This window comes from Drosophila bipectinata, chromosome 2L, assembly GCF_030179905.1.
Source record: "Drosophila bipectinata strain 14024-0381.07 chromosome 2L, DbipHiC1v2, whole genome shotgun sequence".
Lineage (NCBI taxonomy): Eukaryota > Metazoa > Arthropoda > Insecta > Diptera > Drosophilidae > Drosophila > Drosophila bipectinata.
Window position 1 is genome coordinate 4,025,173 of NC_091736.1, and position 17,346 is coordinate 4,042,518.

Consider the following 17,346-nt stretch of genomic DNA (forward strand, 5'->3'; position numbering starts at 1 on the left):
GTTTTTGAAGTCTATAAAAAGAAAAAGCTTATTCTTACCAAAGGATCTTGCTGTTCGCCGTTGACCAAGGCCACTCCTTCGAGGCCCACATCCTCGGCATTGATTTGGCGCAGAGGTGGCACCGAATCCGGACCGTAAGGCCAGGGATACGAGTTCCTGATAAAGGCCGAAGGGTCATTCCAGGCACCTCCCCTACGTCCGTAGAGCTGCACACCTTCGCGGACAGCTTCCACCAAGTAGGGCGACAGGTGGTAGTTCCAGATATCGGTGAACCACACCTGGGAGTCCTTCAGATCTAGTGGACAGGCGAGGAACAGTCGAGGACCGATAGTCACATCGCTGGAGCTGTGTACCTCCAGGAATCGGTTGATGTGCTGCCACACGGTGGGCAACCAGGCCAGGACAGTCGCCAGTTCCGGCTGAGGATGCTGTGTCTGCAGTTCCAGCTGGAAGAGGCGGCGGCGCAGAAACCGGCCCAGGAATCCCTTCACGGGCTCCATGTGATTGGCAGTTAGCACCTACAAATTATAGTTTTATTAATAAACTTTCTTTAATATTATATTTATGTGTACTCTTACCCATCGGAAGTTGTGGTGCAGTTGGAGATTGGTGGTGTTGCAGGTGGCCTGCGACATGGTGCCAATGATGCAGGGCAGCTTGGTAGCTGGACCAGCACTGAGCAGACAGGAGAAGACATCGCCCAAGGCGGAGGCATGGTGCAGGTTGTCCAGAATGATCACAGAGGGGAGTTCTGAGGCGCCGTTGGCTATGGCAGCCTGCTCGGCAATGTGGCCCAAATACTGACGCAGATCCTTTGAGGATTTGTGGTCAACACTGGAGAAAAGTAAAAGGAAAGTAATGGTTAAACTCTATAAAATTCTATGTGATTGTTTCAGGACTTACTTGAATGTGGCTATGGCTTCGGAAGGATTTCCACGACCTGCTCGTGCTACCAAGAACTCGGCCAGACGGCGAGCCAGGTAGGACTTTCCAGTGCCACTTGGCCCGCACAGGATCAGGCGACGGTGCTCTGTGAGCAGACTGATGTATCGATGCACGATGCTCCGGGGAATGAGGCTATCGAAAGCCAGGCTGCCCACGCCCTGGAGGCAGATGTACAGAGTACGCACACTGCCCACAATGTAGCCGCAGGGCAGCAGCTCCGGGAAGCCCATCTCGGGACCGCGCTTCGCCTCGCCCAAGTGGTACGAGGTAATGGAATCGGTATTCAGTCCCAGGTTGGTGCCCGGATCGATGCGAGCAACGTAGTCCTTGAAGGTTTTGCGCACCACGTAGTCCAGGTTCTGCCAGGTGGTCTTGCCAGAGATGTAGGTGCAAGCGATCACGAATTCGTTGCAGCTGGCGGCGGCAAAGTTAGCCTTGCGCTCCGACTGGGACTGAGCATCCAGGTCGTGACCGTTGGCATAGAAACCGTCCAGCTCCTGCAGCTCCTCGCAGTATTTGGCGAAGGCGTCCGGCTGGCCCAAGTAGCAGGAAATTGCGATCTTCTTGCCGTCACACACATCAGTCAACTCTTCGGTGGTGCTTGGCATGTGAACAGGACTTGCCAGAGGAGCAGCCTCCAGAGCGGGTGGTGGTGGAGTCAGATCAATGTGGGTGCTGGGGCTCAGAGGGGCCACACCGCCGTTGCCGTTCGGAGCCGGTGGTGGTGGTGGCTCAGGGGCCGGTGCCGGAGGCAGACAATCCTCCTCCAGCTCCAGTTCCTCGCTAAGGCGGGCTGGAAGCTCCATGGGTGGCCGATTGGTGCTATCGGCCAGGGAATAGCGTCTGGAAACCTCTGAGCTGCCGGCCACCGAGCCATTGGGACTGATGGCCTGACCCAGACTTGCCTCCGAACCAGCCAAGGAGCGGGTGGTCACTAGCTTCTGGAGGCGTTCGTTGTTTTGCTTCAGGGAGTTCATCTCGGCCCGCATCTTGTTCATCATCTCCTTGAGGCTCTCCAGCTGGGAAGCCGAGCTTAGGGCCTCCAGGCGAATATCGGTGAGGACGAGGTCTTTTTCCCGAAGCTGCTTCTTCAAGTCCTCGACCACCTGCTGATCCTCCTGATCGATGGCGTCGATGGGCTTGGCGTTGTCGATCAGGGTGACCGTCTTGGCCGGACTGCCCTGTTTACTGTTTGGAAGAGGAGGAGGTGGCTGAGTGGCCAGAGCCGCGAGGCCCAGAGGCTCACCATTTATGCCATTCGACAATTTTCCGAGCGTATGCTGATCCTGAGGCTGGGTTTGATTGTGGTGGTGCTGGTGGTGATGCCCCACATGGCGACTGGTCTTTGAGATCTTGGCGTTGCGCGAGAAGGCCTTGGTGAAGCTGCTCCTTAGCCAGCCCTTCTTCTTGTTGGCCTTGTTCTTGTCCTGGGCCGCCGAGCATCCAGAACTGATGGAGTTCAGGGAGCACATAGAGTCCGTGCTGTGCTGGCGCTGCATGCCCACACCCACTGTCCCGTTTCCATTGGTGGGACGCAAGGCTCCTGAGGACGGCGGCTTCTGGTCCGACCCTGGCTGACCCTGACCCTGGGTCTGCACCCCCATGCTCTGCATGTGGGCCGTGGTCAGTCCCGCCTGGATGGACTGCTTGCGTAGCAGCTCGATGGTCTGGCGCATGTCCGTCAGCTCCCCGTCCTTGCGCTCCGCCGTCGCCGTCAGCTGCTGGAGCCGGTTGGTCATGTTCGACAGGGACTGCTCGAAGGCGGTGACCACATGGGCCTGCAAAGAAAATGGGAGAAACAGAAAGAGCGGTTTAGGCCAGGTCTACAGTCTTGGCAATTTATCATAACCCTTGCCGCCCGTTTTGAGCACATCTTCTCCGTGTTTCGCATTCGAAAGAGCCGACGAGGAGTTGCTGTTTGGCATGCAAGGCGTTGCACCAGCCACTTGCAACGCACCTCGGTGGCATGACTCACGGACACCGGGATCAGGGGCTCAAAGCCGGGCTTTAGAACTTTTCATAGGCAAAAGCACAGAGAAAAATAAGGGTAATTATAGAAAGAAAGAGCGAGAAACTTATGTGATTACCCAAAATAGTAAAAGGACAACTATTTTTCGCCAGTGTGAGCATTGGAACCTGTATGAGCGAGCCCTTGGGCCATTTGACCTGAACTCTGTTGTCCCAGCACTTTGGCATCGTTGGTTATTTTTTATGGGGCGACGTGACTGGCCACAAAAAGGGGGGATAGAAGCCGGGAGAAAAAAATAGTTAACTACAGCCGAGAAATGAGCGCCATTAGGGACTCATTCAGGGAACAATCGGCGGTGACTCAGAACGGAAGGTGCAATTGCCAAGGAAGCAGTTCAATCCGAGGAAGTAGCATCCAGCTGTGCACCTATTAAATCAGAATACTTTCCTTTGCTCGTTAAATGGTTAGACCAAGCTTTTTAGCATTTTTATTATCCACAAATTGGGAGACATGCCGGGAATTTCAACTGCACCAGACTAATTAAATTATGAATTTGCAAACGTGATCACAACAAGTACTAAACCCGTACGCACACGGCACACGGCACACGGCACATTACAATCAACACGTCTCGCATTAAAAAGCCACGTACCCAGTTCCCACTCGTAACCCCCCAAAGCCCTGGCGGAGGCAACCCTTTCAACTTTCTCCGCATCTGCATATCGGAAGAACGGTCTTTGGTTCTCCGGAATATCTCTATTGTTTTGCTGCCAACTCACGTAAGCGGCAAGCATAAAAATTGATTACGGTGCGTATGAGTAACGTGACACAGAGGAAGATAAGCGGGCACTTGCAGGATAAGCTCGTCCTTTCATCCTCCTCATCCTGCTTATCCTGCTCATCATTTTGTGCGCCACAGGCCCCAGCAATTAAACAGTATTAACGAACCATTTTCCCAACCAGTGCAAAATAATTATTTTTAAAAGCCGGCCATTAAGTCAGGCTTTTTTTTACAGCTTTTGCCAGGAACTGGCCTTGAACTTTTCAATTACTTTTTTCAGATGCGGGGAGAATAATCTAGTGATGACGGATTTCTATTCAGAATAATAGCATCCTACACTTTTAAAGCGTGCCATCAGAATTTGCATAAATGGGAAGCAAATTAAACAGCAAAACGTGCTAGATTTTTATCGAAAAGCTAAACAGAGTCTGAAAAATTTACATTGGCAAACAATCTCCGTACAAAGTCTCCTATTTGTATTCCATTAAATAATTGGGGGTATGGGTGCCGGTAAATAGTAGCTTCGATGAGGTCACTCCTATGTCCAGTAGAATTAACTAGCCGCATACCAGTGCTAATGTTAGTATCGGGCCAGTAGCCGATACGGGGAGTATTTAATTCAATATAATTATACATGCTATAGCTTTCGGGAGGCATACTTATTCGTATATGGAATCAAATTGTTTAGCTATAAGGCGATCTAAGATTACAGAGCAGAGTTGCTGTTAGCCACCCACTCTCGGGCTTGAGAGGTTTGTATCATTTTGGCTTAAATATTCAATTAAAAGTGCTATGAAGTCACTCTCTGCTAGAGGAAAAATCATTAGATCATTCAGCAGTGATGATTACAGATGCAGAAAGCAACCAATTAGTTTAATGAAATTGAATTTAAGCACAGTGACAACTATTAGTTATCTATTAAGCATGAATACCCCTAATGGACACAAAAATGACTTTTATAAAAGGTCCTTTAAAAGGTCATTTGCGCCAAACATTAAAAGTCAAACATTTAAGGTTGGCTTGAAGAAAAGTCTGAAAAAACCTAGGGAGGGAAATATCATTCAAATGAAAAAGCAAGAATCTCATTCTCAAACAATGTTCTTTCTTCAGTTATTCTACAGTTTCCCTCAAACTGTGGAAGTGGGAGACTCCATGTTGCTCATGTTGCTATGTTGCTATGTTTCTGGTTGCTGTTGTTGCAGTTCATTTGCACTTTGGAGGCAACGAAGCGTAAAACGGTTATGCATCAGCTGCGAGCGACACGCAGTCAGGGGGGGGATAAAAAATAGGGGGGCCAAATGGCGGGGAGATGCCAGTCCAAGGGGCCATATGCTAAACGGATATGCAGACACTGTACAACAAAAAAGAGCAACAAAATAGCCAACTTTAATTTGACTGTCAATGTTGCCGCTGTTGCCGCTGATGCATTGCAAAATTTATCGCTGGCATTTTGTGTTGCAGACAGAAAACAAAGTTCAAGTTCAATGGCAGCCGACGAAAAGGTTTATTTCGTTCGGGAACTTGTTATAAAACCAGCATTTAACCAGTTGACATATAAAAAGCACCTCTCTGATAAGTAACTGATAATAAGCATTCACCTGATAAGCAGTTACTACAAAAAGACCTAACCTTCGATTAGGGAAAGAAGTAGGTCGCACGCCCTGGCCGATAAATACAATAAATTCAGCCAGCCACCGAAAGTGTAGAGCATAAATCATGCTGCAACAGCAACAACGAATGTTGCTACCCACTTGACAATTGTTGCAGACATCGGGCGACCATGTGTTGTCTCTTGTAGCTGGGTGTGTGTTGGTGTCAGCGGCATGCTGTAGGCGTGAGCCCTTTGACCTTTTCAATGATTTATGCCCCCGAAACAGCAACCAGCAACCAGCAAACAGCAACCAGCAATATGCAACTGCAGCACTTGACATTTGTTCGATTTACATAAAAAAAAAGCAGAAGAAACTGTGGCAGTTGTCACATGGTCTCCTGATTTATTATGCGGGGGCGGTGGCGAGCTGGTCTCCTTCTAATTTGCATTGGAATTTTTGATGATTGATGAAACATTTTCCGCTTGGCTTTCAAGCGAGAGAGAAAGTTCGCCAGGATGATGTGGGCGGAGTGGGTGGTTGCCACAACGTCACTAATGACTAATTGAGGAAGGCCTTCCAAGGTCGGGTGTCAGTTGCATCTCAACGGGAGTTTTCGGCCAGGTCTGATGACTTTGACCTTGCCGAATCATGGATAAATTTTCCTGCAATGCTGATTGATTTTCCAGATAGCGGAAAATTAACGAAGATGGAAGTGCAAGATGCTAACCCGTGTGACTCCATAGTGATTGAAAAGCCCCCGTTGCTTGACGGCTGATTAAGGCTGGAAAATGTTGATTTGCCGTATCAGGAGAGAATTAGCCACTCCAGCTAGATAAGATAGCGTGTGCTAAATAGAAACTATTTTTAAACGCAGAAACCAGGGTAAAACAAGAGAAACTCAACCAGACATTTGTATACCAAGCGAACTTGGGTGTTCCTTAATCAGTTCTGATTTCCTGTTTGGGATTCCTTTTCACCATATGCCCCCATTAGATTCGTATCTTTATTCGATTTCTCATTGGGATCTTCTCTTATTTGGTCTTTGGTTTAGGTGCCTGGCCTGTGGCCGAAAATAATGTGTTCTCAAATCGAATCTAGAGGTCTGCCACATAATAAAATGATTAACAAACTAATCCGTTCTGATTGTTTGCGGCGCTCACTCGCCTCTTTCGAAGCTTCGAAGCTAAAAAAAACAGAGACATGAGCATCCAAGTCCTGGGTGAGGCGACTGAAAGCCGCGGGCTCTCACAGCGGGCACAGAAAAATAGCAAATCATCATTAAAAGCCAGGGACGAGATCGGTCCGGGGACGTGGCCACAAACCCACAGCCAAGTCCGAGTGGATCGCCTTTGATCCGCCGACTTGGAGTCGCTGCAACTTCGATGTTTTTTTTTCTCCCCCAGAATGGAGGTCTCTGTCCCAGTGGCTGGTGAAAGATCAAGATTGCAGTCTCCATTATTTGTACAATTGCTGAATCGCTGCCGCTCCGAAAAATTGATGTTATCCGTTTAAATATGCCATTTGGCTAATGGTCATCACAATAAACTTACGCAAACCGTTTGGGAGTTTTGGGAATTGCATATTTTTTTTGAATTTGGAACTTACCTGGAAAGAGAAGAAAAATATATAATTAGTTTAAGGTGTAAACTAGAGAATATTTTATAAAGACTGGTATGGTACAATCAGAATTGTAAAACCCTTGAATTAAACCATGTACATAAATCCCTTTTTGACAAAGAAGACGTTTATAATACAAATATAATCTCTTAAATTATTGGACAGTTGTCTATATCTTGTGTATACTTAGTTGTAAATCCCAAGCCGATTTTATTGTTGTGTCAAAATACTCTTTTATCAACAAAAACTAACAATGCCCCTCGATCAGAGGCCATTTAAGTGGATCTTGTTTCCCCCTTTATTTTTCACGGATATTTGTGTCTCGTGTTTTATTGATTTCTTTCAAGACCGGAAGCCGCAAGGGGCACGTTCAAAAGACAGACAACAAGAGACCATGAAGATGCAACGATGACGATGATAATAATAATATAATATTTGTGCGGGGCATTCAAATCAACATCTCAGTTCGGGGCAGCGAAAAAGTTGTATTTGTTTGCATTTCCCCAGTCTTTGTTACCAAAGTCTCTGGGTTTTTTGGTATCTGGTCTGTGATGACCATTGTTGTTTGTTTTGATTCTGGGCCTGAGTCGAATGGTCTTGAGTTTGCTTTGCCAGTCGCTGATTTCCTTGGGGAGACGGGCAGTTTTATTTAGTGGTTGCCAGTTGGAAGGGGGCAGGCACTACGACTGACACTACTCGTCCTTTGGCTCAACAGCTTCATCATGGTCACGTCTTTGTGTCTGTACCCCGGTTACTTTTCCAGCTTGTCTTGTGGTTCGGAAACAAGTTCTGGGTTTCTGTTTTTTTGTTCGTTGGTCTTTTGGGAACCCTGCCAAAGAACTACAAAACTGGTTTCGATGGCGCGGCTCAGCCACCTGTGACAGGTCGGGAACCCAAACACAAAAAACACTAACAAATGAACGCTCTACGGAATACAAAACACGTGCCTAGCTGCCTGTAATTCAGCCGACTTGCATAGTGAAATAAATATTTATAATTTAATTACAAATTGAACGGAGTGAAGGCAGTGTAAAAAACGCCCATTTGGGAATACTCCATAGAGGAGAGAAACTAACTGGCCGCCAATTGGGAAAGACACTCGGCTGGATTCAGATTCGAACTCAGTCAGTTAGTTGGTTAGTCAACCAGTTTCTTTGTTGGCTCGGAGCCGCAGTTGCAATTATTATCTGGGAGATATATAAAGATATTGCATGTGTGCATTCAGCCACTCACCACAATCGCCTGTTGCCATCTCGTTTATCACAGAGCAACTGTTTTAATAAGCGATCCCCGATAGATAAAAACCAACAAGTTATTTAAGGCCGGGCTTCAGTTGGCAATTTGTTGGCGTTTTGTCAGCCGAAAGATTTATTAATTATGCTCGGCACACCGAGGCGATTCTTGAAAGTGGCACAAGTGGCTGACGAACTGTCCTTGCCAAATAACGAAGGCCCGAACCGGTTCCAGAACTTGGCTTAGAATGATTTTGTTTCTAATTTCAAACACTCTTTAATAAAGAGTATGATTTCCTCATAGCAAAGTCATAGGCTGTCAGGTGAGCTTACATAATTAATAGTCAATTGAACCACAATAGTAAATGAACCCTTTCCCCAATCAAATAATCAAAAGCCCATCAATCATGTTCCAGTCCAGTTCCCTCTAAAAAAACATTTATGATAACAATGAACTCATTTCGCTGCCAATTGCCAAATATGTAAATTGATGGAAAATAATAACAAAACACCGAACTGAATTAAATCAATTAAAAGCAATCAACTCACTGAACCTTTCGGATCGTCGAGTCAACCAATAAAAATTCTGATATCACCTTTGACCAAAACCGGGTCCAGTGCTGGACAAACTGTCAGCGGCGCCTGTTCACACGCCATCTGACAATTTCACTTTTCATACCTGGCTTCTTGGCCGTCTCGGGTTACCACTGCCATCGGGGCTGGCAGCTGTTAGAGCTGCTCATAAATAAACATGAAATGTACACGAAAAACGCCTTAAAAACCGTCCGTGGCGTCGCTAAGGCTAAGCTTAAAAACCGCTTTAAAAACGCGCCAAATCGAATGGGCAAAAACTAAATACTAAAAAAAAAACTCAAAAATATATTGCCGAGGAAAATAAACCGAACAAAAGCAAACGTACTCAGCAGGCAGCATTAATGGCAACTTTATTTGTTTTGAAAGTTGACATTGATTGGTCCCCCAATTGGCGACGAAGTCTTTAGTTGACTTGACTTAGTGAGGCCCAGGGTATTGGATCGCGGTATATGGTTTTTAAAGATGGCTAAGATGTACTATTAAAATTCACTATAAAAATGATCTGAAATGCACAGAGGGGAAAGACTTTTTCTACAAATATTTACATTATTAAGTAAGCAGATCTCCTTTAATATACCATTCTTGAGAACTTGATATTTGAAAAATATTAATGTTCCAGTGAAATAGTAAACAATTAAAGGCCAATGACTTTTTCTACAAGCTTAGACTTTATAGTTTTCATGTTTATGACAATATCGTATCGGTTCAAGATCCCTTCTTCGAACAGGGCATACGGATGGCTGAGAGACTCAGTCAATGCTGGTCTCTTCGTGGACATATCAATTGCATGTTCTGCGAAATCAGGTCATCGGTTTTGGTCATCAGCAGCAGCAGCAACAGCAGAAACAACAACAGATGTTTGTTGTGCCTGATGGACAACGCTGCTCAAACTGTAAGTAATCCATGGGACGTGTACTTAATGGGAAAGACTTTGTCTGCCTGGTTTATTTAATATGCCAGAGGCCTTTGCTTTGCAGTCGGACTCCCCATGCAAGTTTGATTAAATCAATCAGTGCGCAAAGCATCTAACGGCGACTGACAGTTGTATCTCTGAATGGAACTTGGAAACGGCCTCGGGCTCCGACTCTGGCTCTGGCTCTGGCTGAAGCTCTGGCTTTGCTGGTTTCTGTGGCAACGTTAGTTGCAATTTGCTGGCGCATCGCTGGTCAAGTGTGGCATAGCTCGCCCATGTTCGGTGGACTGCATTTGTAATGCCAAAGCCGGATGAGGAATGCCAGGTGAAGACATCACAGGGAATAAGCCAGGCACAACACGAGATTTATAACAGTAGACCACAACCGCAGAAAATTTATGTTGCATTTTTAAATTGCTACTTTGGGAGGAGGTGGTCAGAAAACCACAGCCTTTTTCAATATTTCACAGGTTTATTTACTAATTTAAGTAAGTTTTTTAGTGGTATACATCACCTCTTCCAGATCCTCCTCGGGCGAAGTGGCCAGTGTCAGGGCTGGCCCCACTCCCATACCGTTTCCGCTCATCGGTGGACAGGACTGCCGCTTAAAGTCCCGCCGAATGGCAAGCTCGTACCAGGGAATCAGTGGCTTACTCCTCAGCGTCGTCTGGCATCCGATCTTAAAGTCCAGCGGATCCATGTACTCCGGAGCCATCCGGTTTAGATCACTGACGGCTGCCTCGGCAGAGGCGTAGATGTTTCCCGCGGACTTATTGCCTCCCCGATGCCAGTTTCCGACCACTCCTCCTCTGGCGATGTCCAGCATGGACCCCATGGGCACATCCAGACTTCGATGAAGGCCTGCGCCCATGCTCTTGACCCTCATGTTGCCCAGAGTGTGGTACCTCCGGTCCACAGCATTAGGCAGCATAGGCATGGCACTGGGCATGACCAGGAGCTCGTCCTGATCGATGGTGGCCAGGCTCTGGCTGGTGTAAGACCTCTCCAGCAGCTCAGCACTGCTGCTCCTCTGGGTGATGACCGGCAGCTCGTAGAGATTGAGCCTTGTGCTGGTGGGTGGCCTTGTGGGCGTGGCATAGATCTTTGGCTTGGCATAGAGGCTTTCCCGCCGGACAGGCGCAGGCGGAGGGAGACCTGTGGGTGAGCGGGGTGTTTCGCTCAGCGAGAGGGTCACGGGCCTCCTAGACACTGAGGGCTGGCCACCCACGGAGTTGTGCCGCAGTGTGGGAGGTCTCAGGCGCGGGGAGTCCCTCTCCTGCATGTCGAAGCTCAATCGCGGAGCTGGAGAGTAGCAGCCGCGATCGGAACTGTCGTAGGAGCTGCGGATGCCGCTGTCCAATCTCCGTTTCGGGCTCTCCGGAGCCGTGTACAGGAAAATGGGCTCCTCCTCTCCTGCAGTGTTGTAGTCCGGGGTCTTGGGGGTAGCACTGCTCTGCAGGGAGTCCAGCGAGAAGCGGGAGTTCTTTTTGACGCTCTGGTAGTCGCAGGGCATGCTTCCGCCCCCTGAGGAACTGGAGGCATCCGACAACGGCCGGAAGGCCGAGGGGTTCGTATAGATGGGCTCCAGATCCCCGATGGTTGGCGTGCGCACCGGCTTAGCTCTGGCATAGATCTCCTCCGGTTGGCTTCCGCCTGGAAGACTGTAATTGCTTCTCAGGGAAACGGTGCGTTGTCTTCGGGGCTTCTGGAGAATCGGAGCAGGAGGAGGCACCCCGGCTGCAGCCGCCTCCGCCTCGGCGGCCACCCGGATGGACCGTGAACGGGTCAGGCCACGCGCCCGGATCGTGGCATAGCCATCGTAAATGGGAACAGTGATCGGGGAGGGAGGCGGCCTATTGCTGGCACTGGCCGCGGACATTATTTTTTAGGTTTTGAATCGTTTTATTTTCTGATTTTTCCACAACTCTTTCTCAATCCCTCACAGGGTTTTCATGGCGGCTCTCGTTCACTTTAAACATTGATTAATTGCTGCGGCATTCAAATTGAGGTTTATCATTTATAATCAACGAAATTGTTCATTGCTGGGCAGCTGTAGCCTATCCCCATGCCCCCCTCTTGGAAACTTTAAAGATAAACCAGCATCAATCATTTTTAATTGAAGCCGGGATTCATAAATTGAAGCTGTTCGTCCAACGAACTCAACCTGCCACTCCCTCAAGACCCCCTAACTCTCATTTTCCGGTCACAGTTGGCTGGCAGTCGTGTTTGTTCCCCGAAACCTGGTCTATTTTTAAGGCCAAGTTGTCTTATTAACGCGTAATTAGCATCTTTTCCACATGACTTACTGGCTGTTGGCTGTTTTTGATTGACAGGTTGAACAAAGAGTTTAAAAAACGGCCATAGTTCGCACCTTAGTTCATTTTAATGGATATTGCTTGTGAAGGGCTGCCTAATGGTTTCGGCAAAGTCAATATGGAAGTATTCATTGTTGGGGAACACGGAAGTTTCAAGCTTAAATGGGTTTAAATATGAATTATATTCTATGGTTTTGGTCCTTTTATACTGAAAGATTTTATCTGAATTCTAAGATAAAACCCAAAGCCATACTTTTATTGGAGAACCCCAAACACATTCTGTACATTTTGGACCCTCTTTTTCAGTTTAATTTTATGAGTTTTATCATTTGCCCGACACAAACGGGCACTTAAATATATCTATAAGCATGTGCCTCACCGAGATCTGTTGGTGTTGCCATTCCCATACCCATTCGAGTCCCCAGTCCCCATTCGCAGCTCCCCCGTCTCTTAGCAACTCCGATTCCTAATGCTGTTTCTGTGGCTGCCTGTCAATTGGTTTGTCGGTTCGTTGACACTCGCAGGCGACGAAGGAGTTCTGGTTCCTTGTGGGGAGACATTGTACAACTAACTGACTGCCGGACTCTGGACCATGGACGTAGTCATGGTTGACTTATCAGAGGGGGCTGAAAAGCTGTTAAGCTGGTTCATTAAATAACTTGCAATTATATTTTTAAAATGCTACTCTAGCATTTAAAAAGTTAAAGGCAGAAATCTTTAAAATAAAAGTATCTTAATCGAGTTCCTCTAGTTATAGCCATGTTACGACCATGTTCTAGCCAAGAGTCTGGTTAGCAGAATGACGCTTCTACTTCTGACACTCTACAGCAACAATAACAAGGAAATGCAATAAACAACAATTTTCTAATGTCATCAACATACGAACGACGGACGTTTCGATGTTTTTACTTTATTGTTGTTGATTTTTCATACAATTTTTTTTCATTTTGCAGCTGAGACTCGACTGGGAAGTGACTGCAAAGTAAGAACTGTGACTCTGGTATGGTTGCTGTTTTTAGCGCTGCGTGAATTGGCTGTAATTGTTTTGATTGCAGTTCATGGTGTTTTATAATTCGCCATCTCACTCTGCCATTAGCCCCATCCCGCTTCCACGCGCTAATTCCGTAACTTTAATAATTGAAGTTTAATTGCAGGATTGGAGAGGCGATGCGACGGAATGTATATCATTTTGAAATTGTTCAGTGTAGATGAAGTAATTAAGCGATAATTAGCGTTCTTCAACTAATAGAGCTGGTGTTAGAAACGGGAATTAAAGATCAGACCCTGGAAAAATTAAAGAAACTGGAGTGCTTTATAAACTACTCTTAGATATCTCTGAAATGTATCTATATCTTTGATTTCCTAATAATCTGCTTCGAAATCTGTAAATAATTTTTTTGATCAGTATGTGTCCTTTTTTCCCAGTTTTGATTACCAGGATATTTAAATACATATATCCACTAATCTTCAAGCTATAATAGTTTCTTAAGCTATAAGGTTTCCAATTTTTTAATAATTCTTAAACGAAAAACTCCTTATAATTTGTAGTTCTACACCCTAACAATCTTCATCAATTGCAATTCTTTAAACTGGAGGAACCTCTAGTGTCTTTGAGCTAATAAAGTTTGCAATCCACACAAAGAAGACCATTTTCCTCATATCAGCAAATTGACATCGAATATCTCCAATGCCCCTAGAAAGTATGAATGCAATCAATCGGGGCTTTCAATTCAGATCTCAGATGACATGGTGAATCACCAGATGCCAGTACCCTGGCAACGTTGCAGTGGCAGCCACTTCGGCACTGCGGCAATCTATAAAATTTATGGCTTATGCAAAAAAGAAAACCAAGTAAAAGTGAAAAACGCGGAAAAAGCCATTTCTGAGTCACCCTAGGGCCAAAAGTTTTAGGAGGACTGATCACAGTTGCGGATGCACAGTCGGAGGCCAAGTCAATGGCTTCAATCAAAGCCAGGCACGATTCGTGCAAATTAATTCGAATAAAGCGAATATAAATCAAATTTTTGTCAAAATTCAATAACTCCAAGCCCCCACAGGGCATCAAGAAATTGTTTGCGAATTTTTTCGCCCTGCTGCCACAGTATTTCGCAATTTGACTTTTGTGGGTCATGTGGGCGTCTAATTGTTTGCATTTTTGTGCGAGTATTAACGCTCTGGGTAGCACTAGGCATTGTCTATTGAAATTTATGCAATTGCAGCTTGCATTGGCATTTAATAGTACATTTGCTATCTATTGTTATGCCAAAAATAAATATACCAACTGAACTTTGCGACTCTGGCAAGCAAATGGCAAGGGTTCAGACTTGGGACTTGAGACCCAGACTGGTTTCCTGTGCGGAGGCGTTTTTCATTCGGTTTTCGGTTTATCTGGAAACGCACCTTTGACAGCATTGACAACTTTCGCCGAAATGCAAAACGCGACTTGGAAAGCATTCAGACTTATCGCCCCAAAAAGTCTACCAGTCTGTCTAGATTTTCCCGCTTTTCCTGTGGGCAGACTGCCTTTTTTTTTTTGCAGTAAGGGCAGCATTTTTAAGTCTAGACAACGAGGCTGCCACCAATGTCTTATCAGCCGGCTGAAATCTCAAGAGGAAATGGCTGCGAGTTTCATGACATCAAAAAATAGTATGTATACGAAAATAAAACCACTGAATGACAACTATGAGACCCAGGGGTTAATTTGATTAATGTGTTTGGGAAATGAAACAAGCTATTTGCAAAATAAAATGCTGACGATTAAAGCGTGAATGCCGGGGGCCCCCATCTGAGCCCCATCGGAGCTCAAGTCAACATATGTTCTTGATGGGGGCCGCTCGAGAAACTATTTTTACTGATGATGATCACGAAGTCACTTCATTGATCGAGGATTTCCAGCTACGCAATTTGCGGGCCAAAACTCGTTGGCTAATTGTGTCAGGCACGTAGTATCCGAAATATTCTGAGCGTTCAATGTCGCAAACTGGTTGAATAAAAGCCAAAACAAAAATGTAAAAATGCGAAAAAATCCAAATCTGACGGAGGCTGTCAACTGCATAGATAAGTAGCTAAAAAAGCGAACAAAAAATAAATGTTTGGGCGGCAATTTTGACAGGTTGAGAGCTCTGTAGTGGGTGCCTGTAGTGGAGCGTTCAATTAAATTATATTTTGGGCAACTTGAGATTTAAAGCTTTTTTATTTGCCTTCATTTGGCTGATCAAGAAGTTCTCCATTAGATCATTCAAGGTGTGTTGGCTACAAAACGTGACAACAAATAACAAAAAATAAAATGGTATAAAAACAATAATAATATCATGCACGCCATTAAAAAGCTTTATGGATCGTATTTCAAATTTATAGAAATTAGAGTAACAAAAATATTTCCGTTGACAGCGGCGCCACAAAACAAAGTTGCCAAAGTGTTTTCAGCCGAAATTCGGACCGCCTCGGGCTTATCAACTGAATGTTATCGCCTCGGGGCAGCTCCGATCGTAAAACTTATAAATTTATGTATATATGCAAAAGGCAAAAAAAATAGTATTAAAACTGTTTTGAAAAGGGAGCGCCACTGATCTAAGAAAATAAAAGTTTTTTGCTCTGACGTTTATATCGGCCTGCATTAATTAGGCACGAAACCTGCTGTGTGAGAGGGTCAGCTGAAGGGGCTAAGCAACCGTTAAAAACAGCAAACAATACACTCAAAAAAATATCCAAGGTTTCCTGAAAACCTAAATGAAATTCTTAGATTTCTGTTTCTTCATTTCTCTCCCTGCAGTCTGGGCCATCTGTCTTTTTGGTTGGGGATCTTTTAGCGGGTGAATTTGCAGCGAAACTGGTTTAGAGGCTTAAGTTTCTTATTAAGTCGGAGGACTGAAGGCAACACGATCATCTGGATGGCTGGCTGGCTGGTGGCTCTCTACTTCCTCACTCGAGGCACTTGACAACCGCATAAGCACTTTTGTGGAAATTATAAACAATTGAGGCTAATTTAAGTTTTCTTTTTCCTCGTCTTCATAGTTGACTATATAACAACATTAGCCGTGTAACACGAGAGGATTGTTCAACGGGGGAAATGGGTTTTTGCGTCAGAGGAACTTGTATATGAAAATACGCTTAATGCATTTCATTAAGATTGCTTGAGGCGCGAGATGCTGCAATGGCCAATGGAAAAGCGGGTGGATCCGCCACCCAATGCAAAACGAAGGTCAATTTGAAGAATGGGACTGGGCCTCGATGCCATTAATCGAAATGAAACTCACAGTAATCTTTTGATTGCTTTTTGAAATTGTTTGAAAAACAAGATAGAAGATAGCTGCCTAAAGATAATGTCTGTTTAACGAGATGATAAGTCTGTTACTTAAAGAGTGTTTACCAAGTCACTTTTAATCGGATTTGTGAGGCTTAAGGAACTGCCAAGACGATAGCCGTATCGGATAATATTTATCTCAGTCTCTTATGGAACATTAGCTTAAAATTCTGCAGACTTTTCAATCATATCTGGCAAATAGTCTTACCCATTTGACGATAGTATTACTCTTATCTTGCTCTATATTATTTTTGAAAAATATACTTTAAAAATAGTCCCCATTTCCACTGACACTAATATCTTTCATCTCTATTTCGGGGTCTCTGCCAAATAATACAATGGGTCCACTGGCACTTCCATAGAATCCCGCCCCGGCAGCAGTTTCGGCCTTTGTATCTCTGTCCATAGGGCTGCATGTTAGCCGGGCATAAACAAAGTCGACCCCCTTAACCCCAAAACCCATTACTTGAAAAATGCAAAGCCCAAAAATTACGAGAGAGAGAAAAACTTTTTCATTATTATTATTATTAGCGATGAAGATGGGGGCTTCAGATACAAGGGACACAACGGTGGGGACCCCAAAAACTCATCAGCATAATCAACAAGGGAAAAGGGCGGCAAATGTTGCATGCAACATGCACACGACTCGCAGCATGATTACAAACTGACAGACTGATGTGCAGTTGTCGTCATTGTTTCTGTTTTTGTATAAGCCCTGTGTACAATAATTTGAGTTACTCTTATTGTGGCAGTCCGTCAAGTGGATGGCTGGACACAGATGTGAATGGAAGGCTCGAAAGATCCCCCAGTCTGCGCCTCTACCTCTGCCCCTCTGTAGAGTCGATTGTAATTCCGGACAACTCAAGTGGAACCCCGGCTCCAGAGGACTGAAAGTTCGGTTCAAGTAGAGCCTTATCAGAATGCAAACCAATAAATATCCCATTGCATTTCATTAGCTTTGGGCATTCAGATCCGAGCACTGACCAAGGCCTTTGATAAATTGCTGGCTGACGTGATTTGTATACTAGAAAGACGATTCCGATTTCAACTGGCTATCGTTTTGATTAGATATCTTCACTCTTTCT

At 45.4% G+C, this 17,346-nt stretch overlaps 1 protein-coding gene across 6 annotated transcripts in view; it reads right to left on the bottom strand.

Annotated features, from left to right (window-relative positions):
- Positions 1-17,346, bottom strand: part of sick (sickie) — a 161,365-nt gene that overhangs the window by 1,108 nt on the left and 142,911 nt on the right. For 4 of the 6 annotated variants that reach the window (XM_017239992.3, XM_017239990.3, XM_070277084.1 and 1 more), the window contains 3 exons: positions 904-2,723; positions 579-834; positions 39-518 (listed from right to left, as the gene is read on the bottom strand). In XM_017239992.3, coding sequence (XP_017095481.3) covers positions 39-518; positions 579-834; positions 904-2,723 — 2,556 coding nt within the window. Of the gene's footprint in view, positions 1-38; positions 519-578; positions 835-903; positions 2,724-10,157; positions 11,685-17,346 lie in introns of those variants that run through there. The other 2 variants (XM_070277085.1, XM_017239995.3) reach the window with 2 other exon arrangements.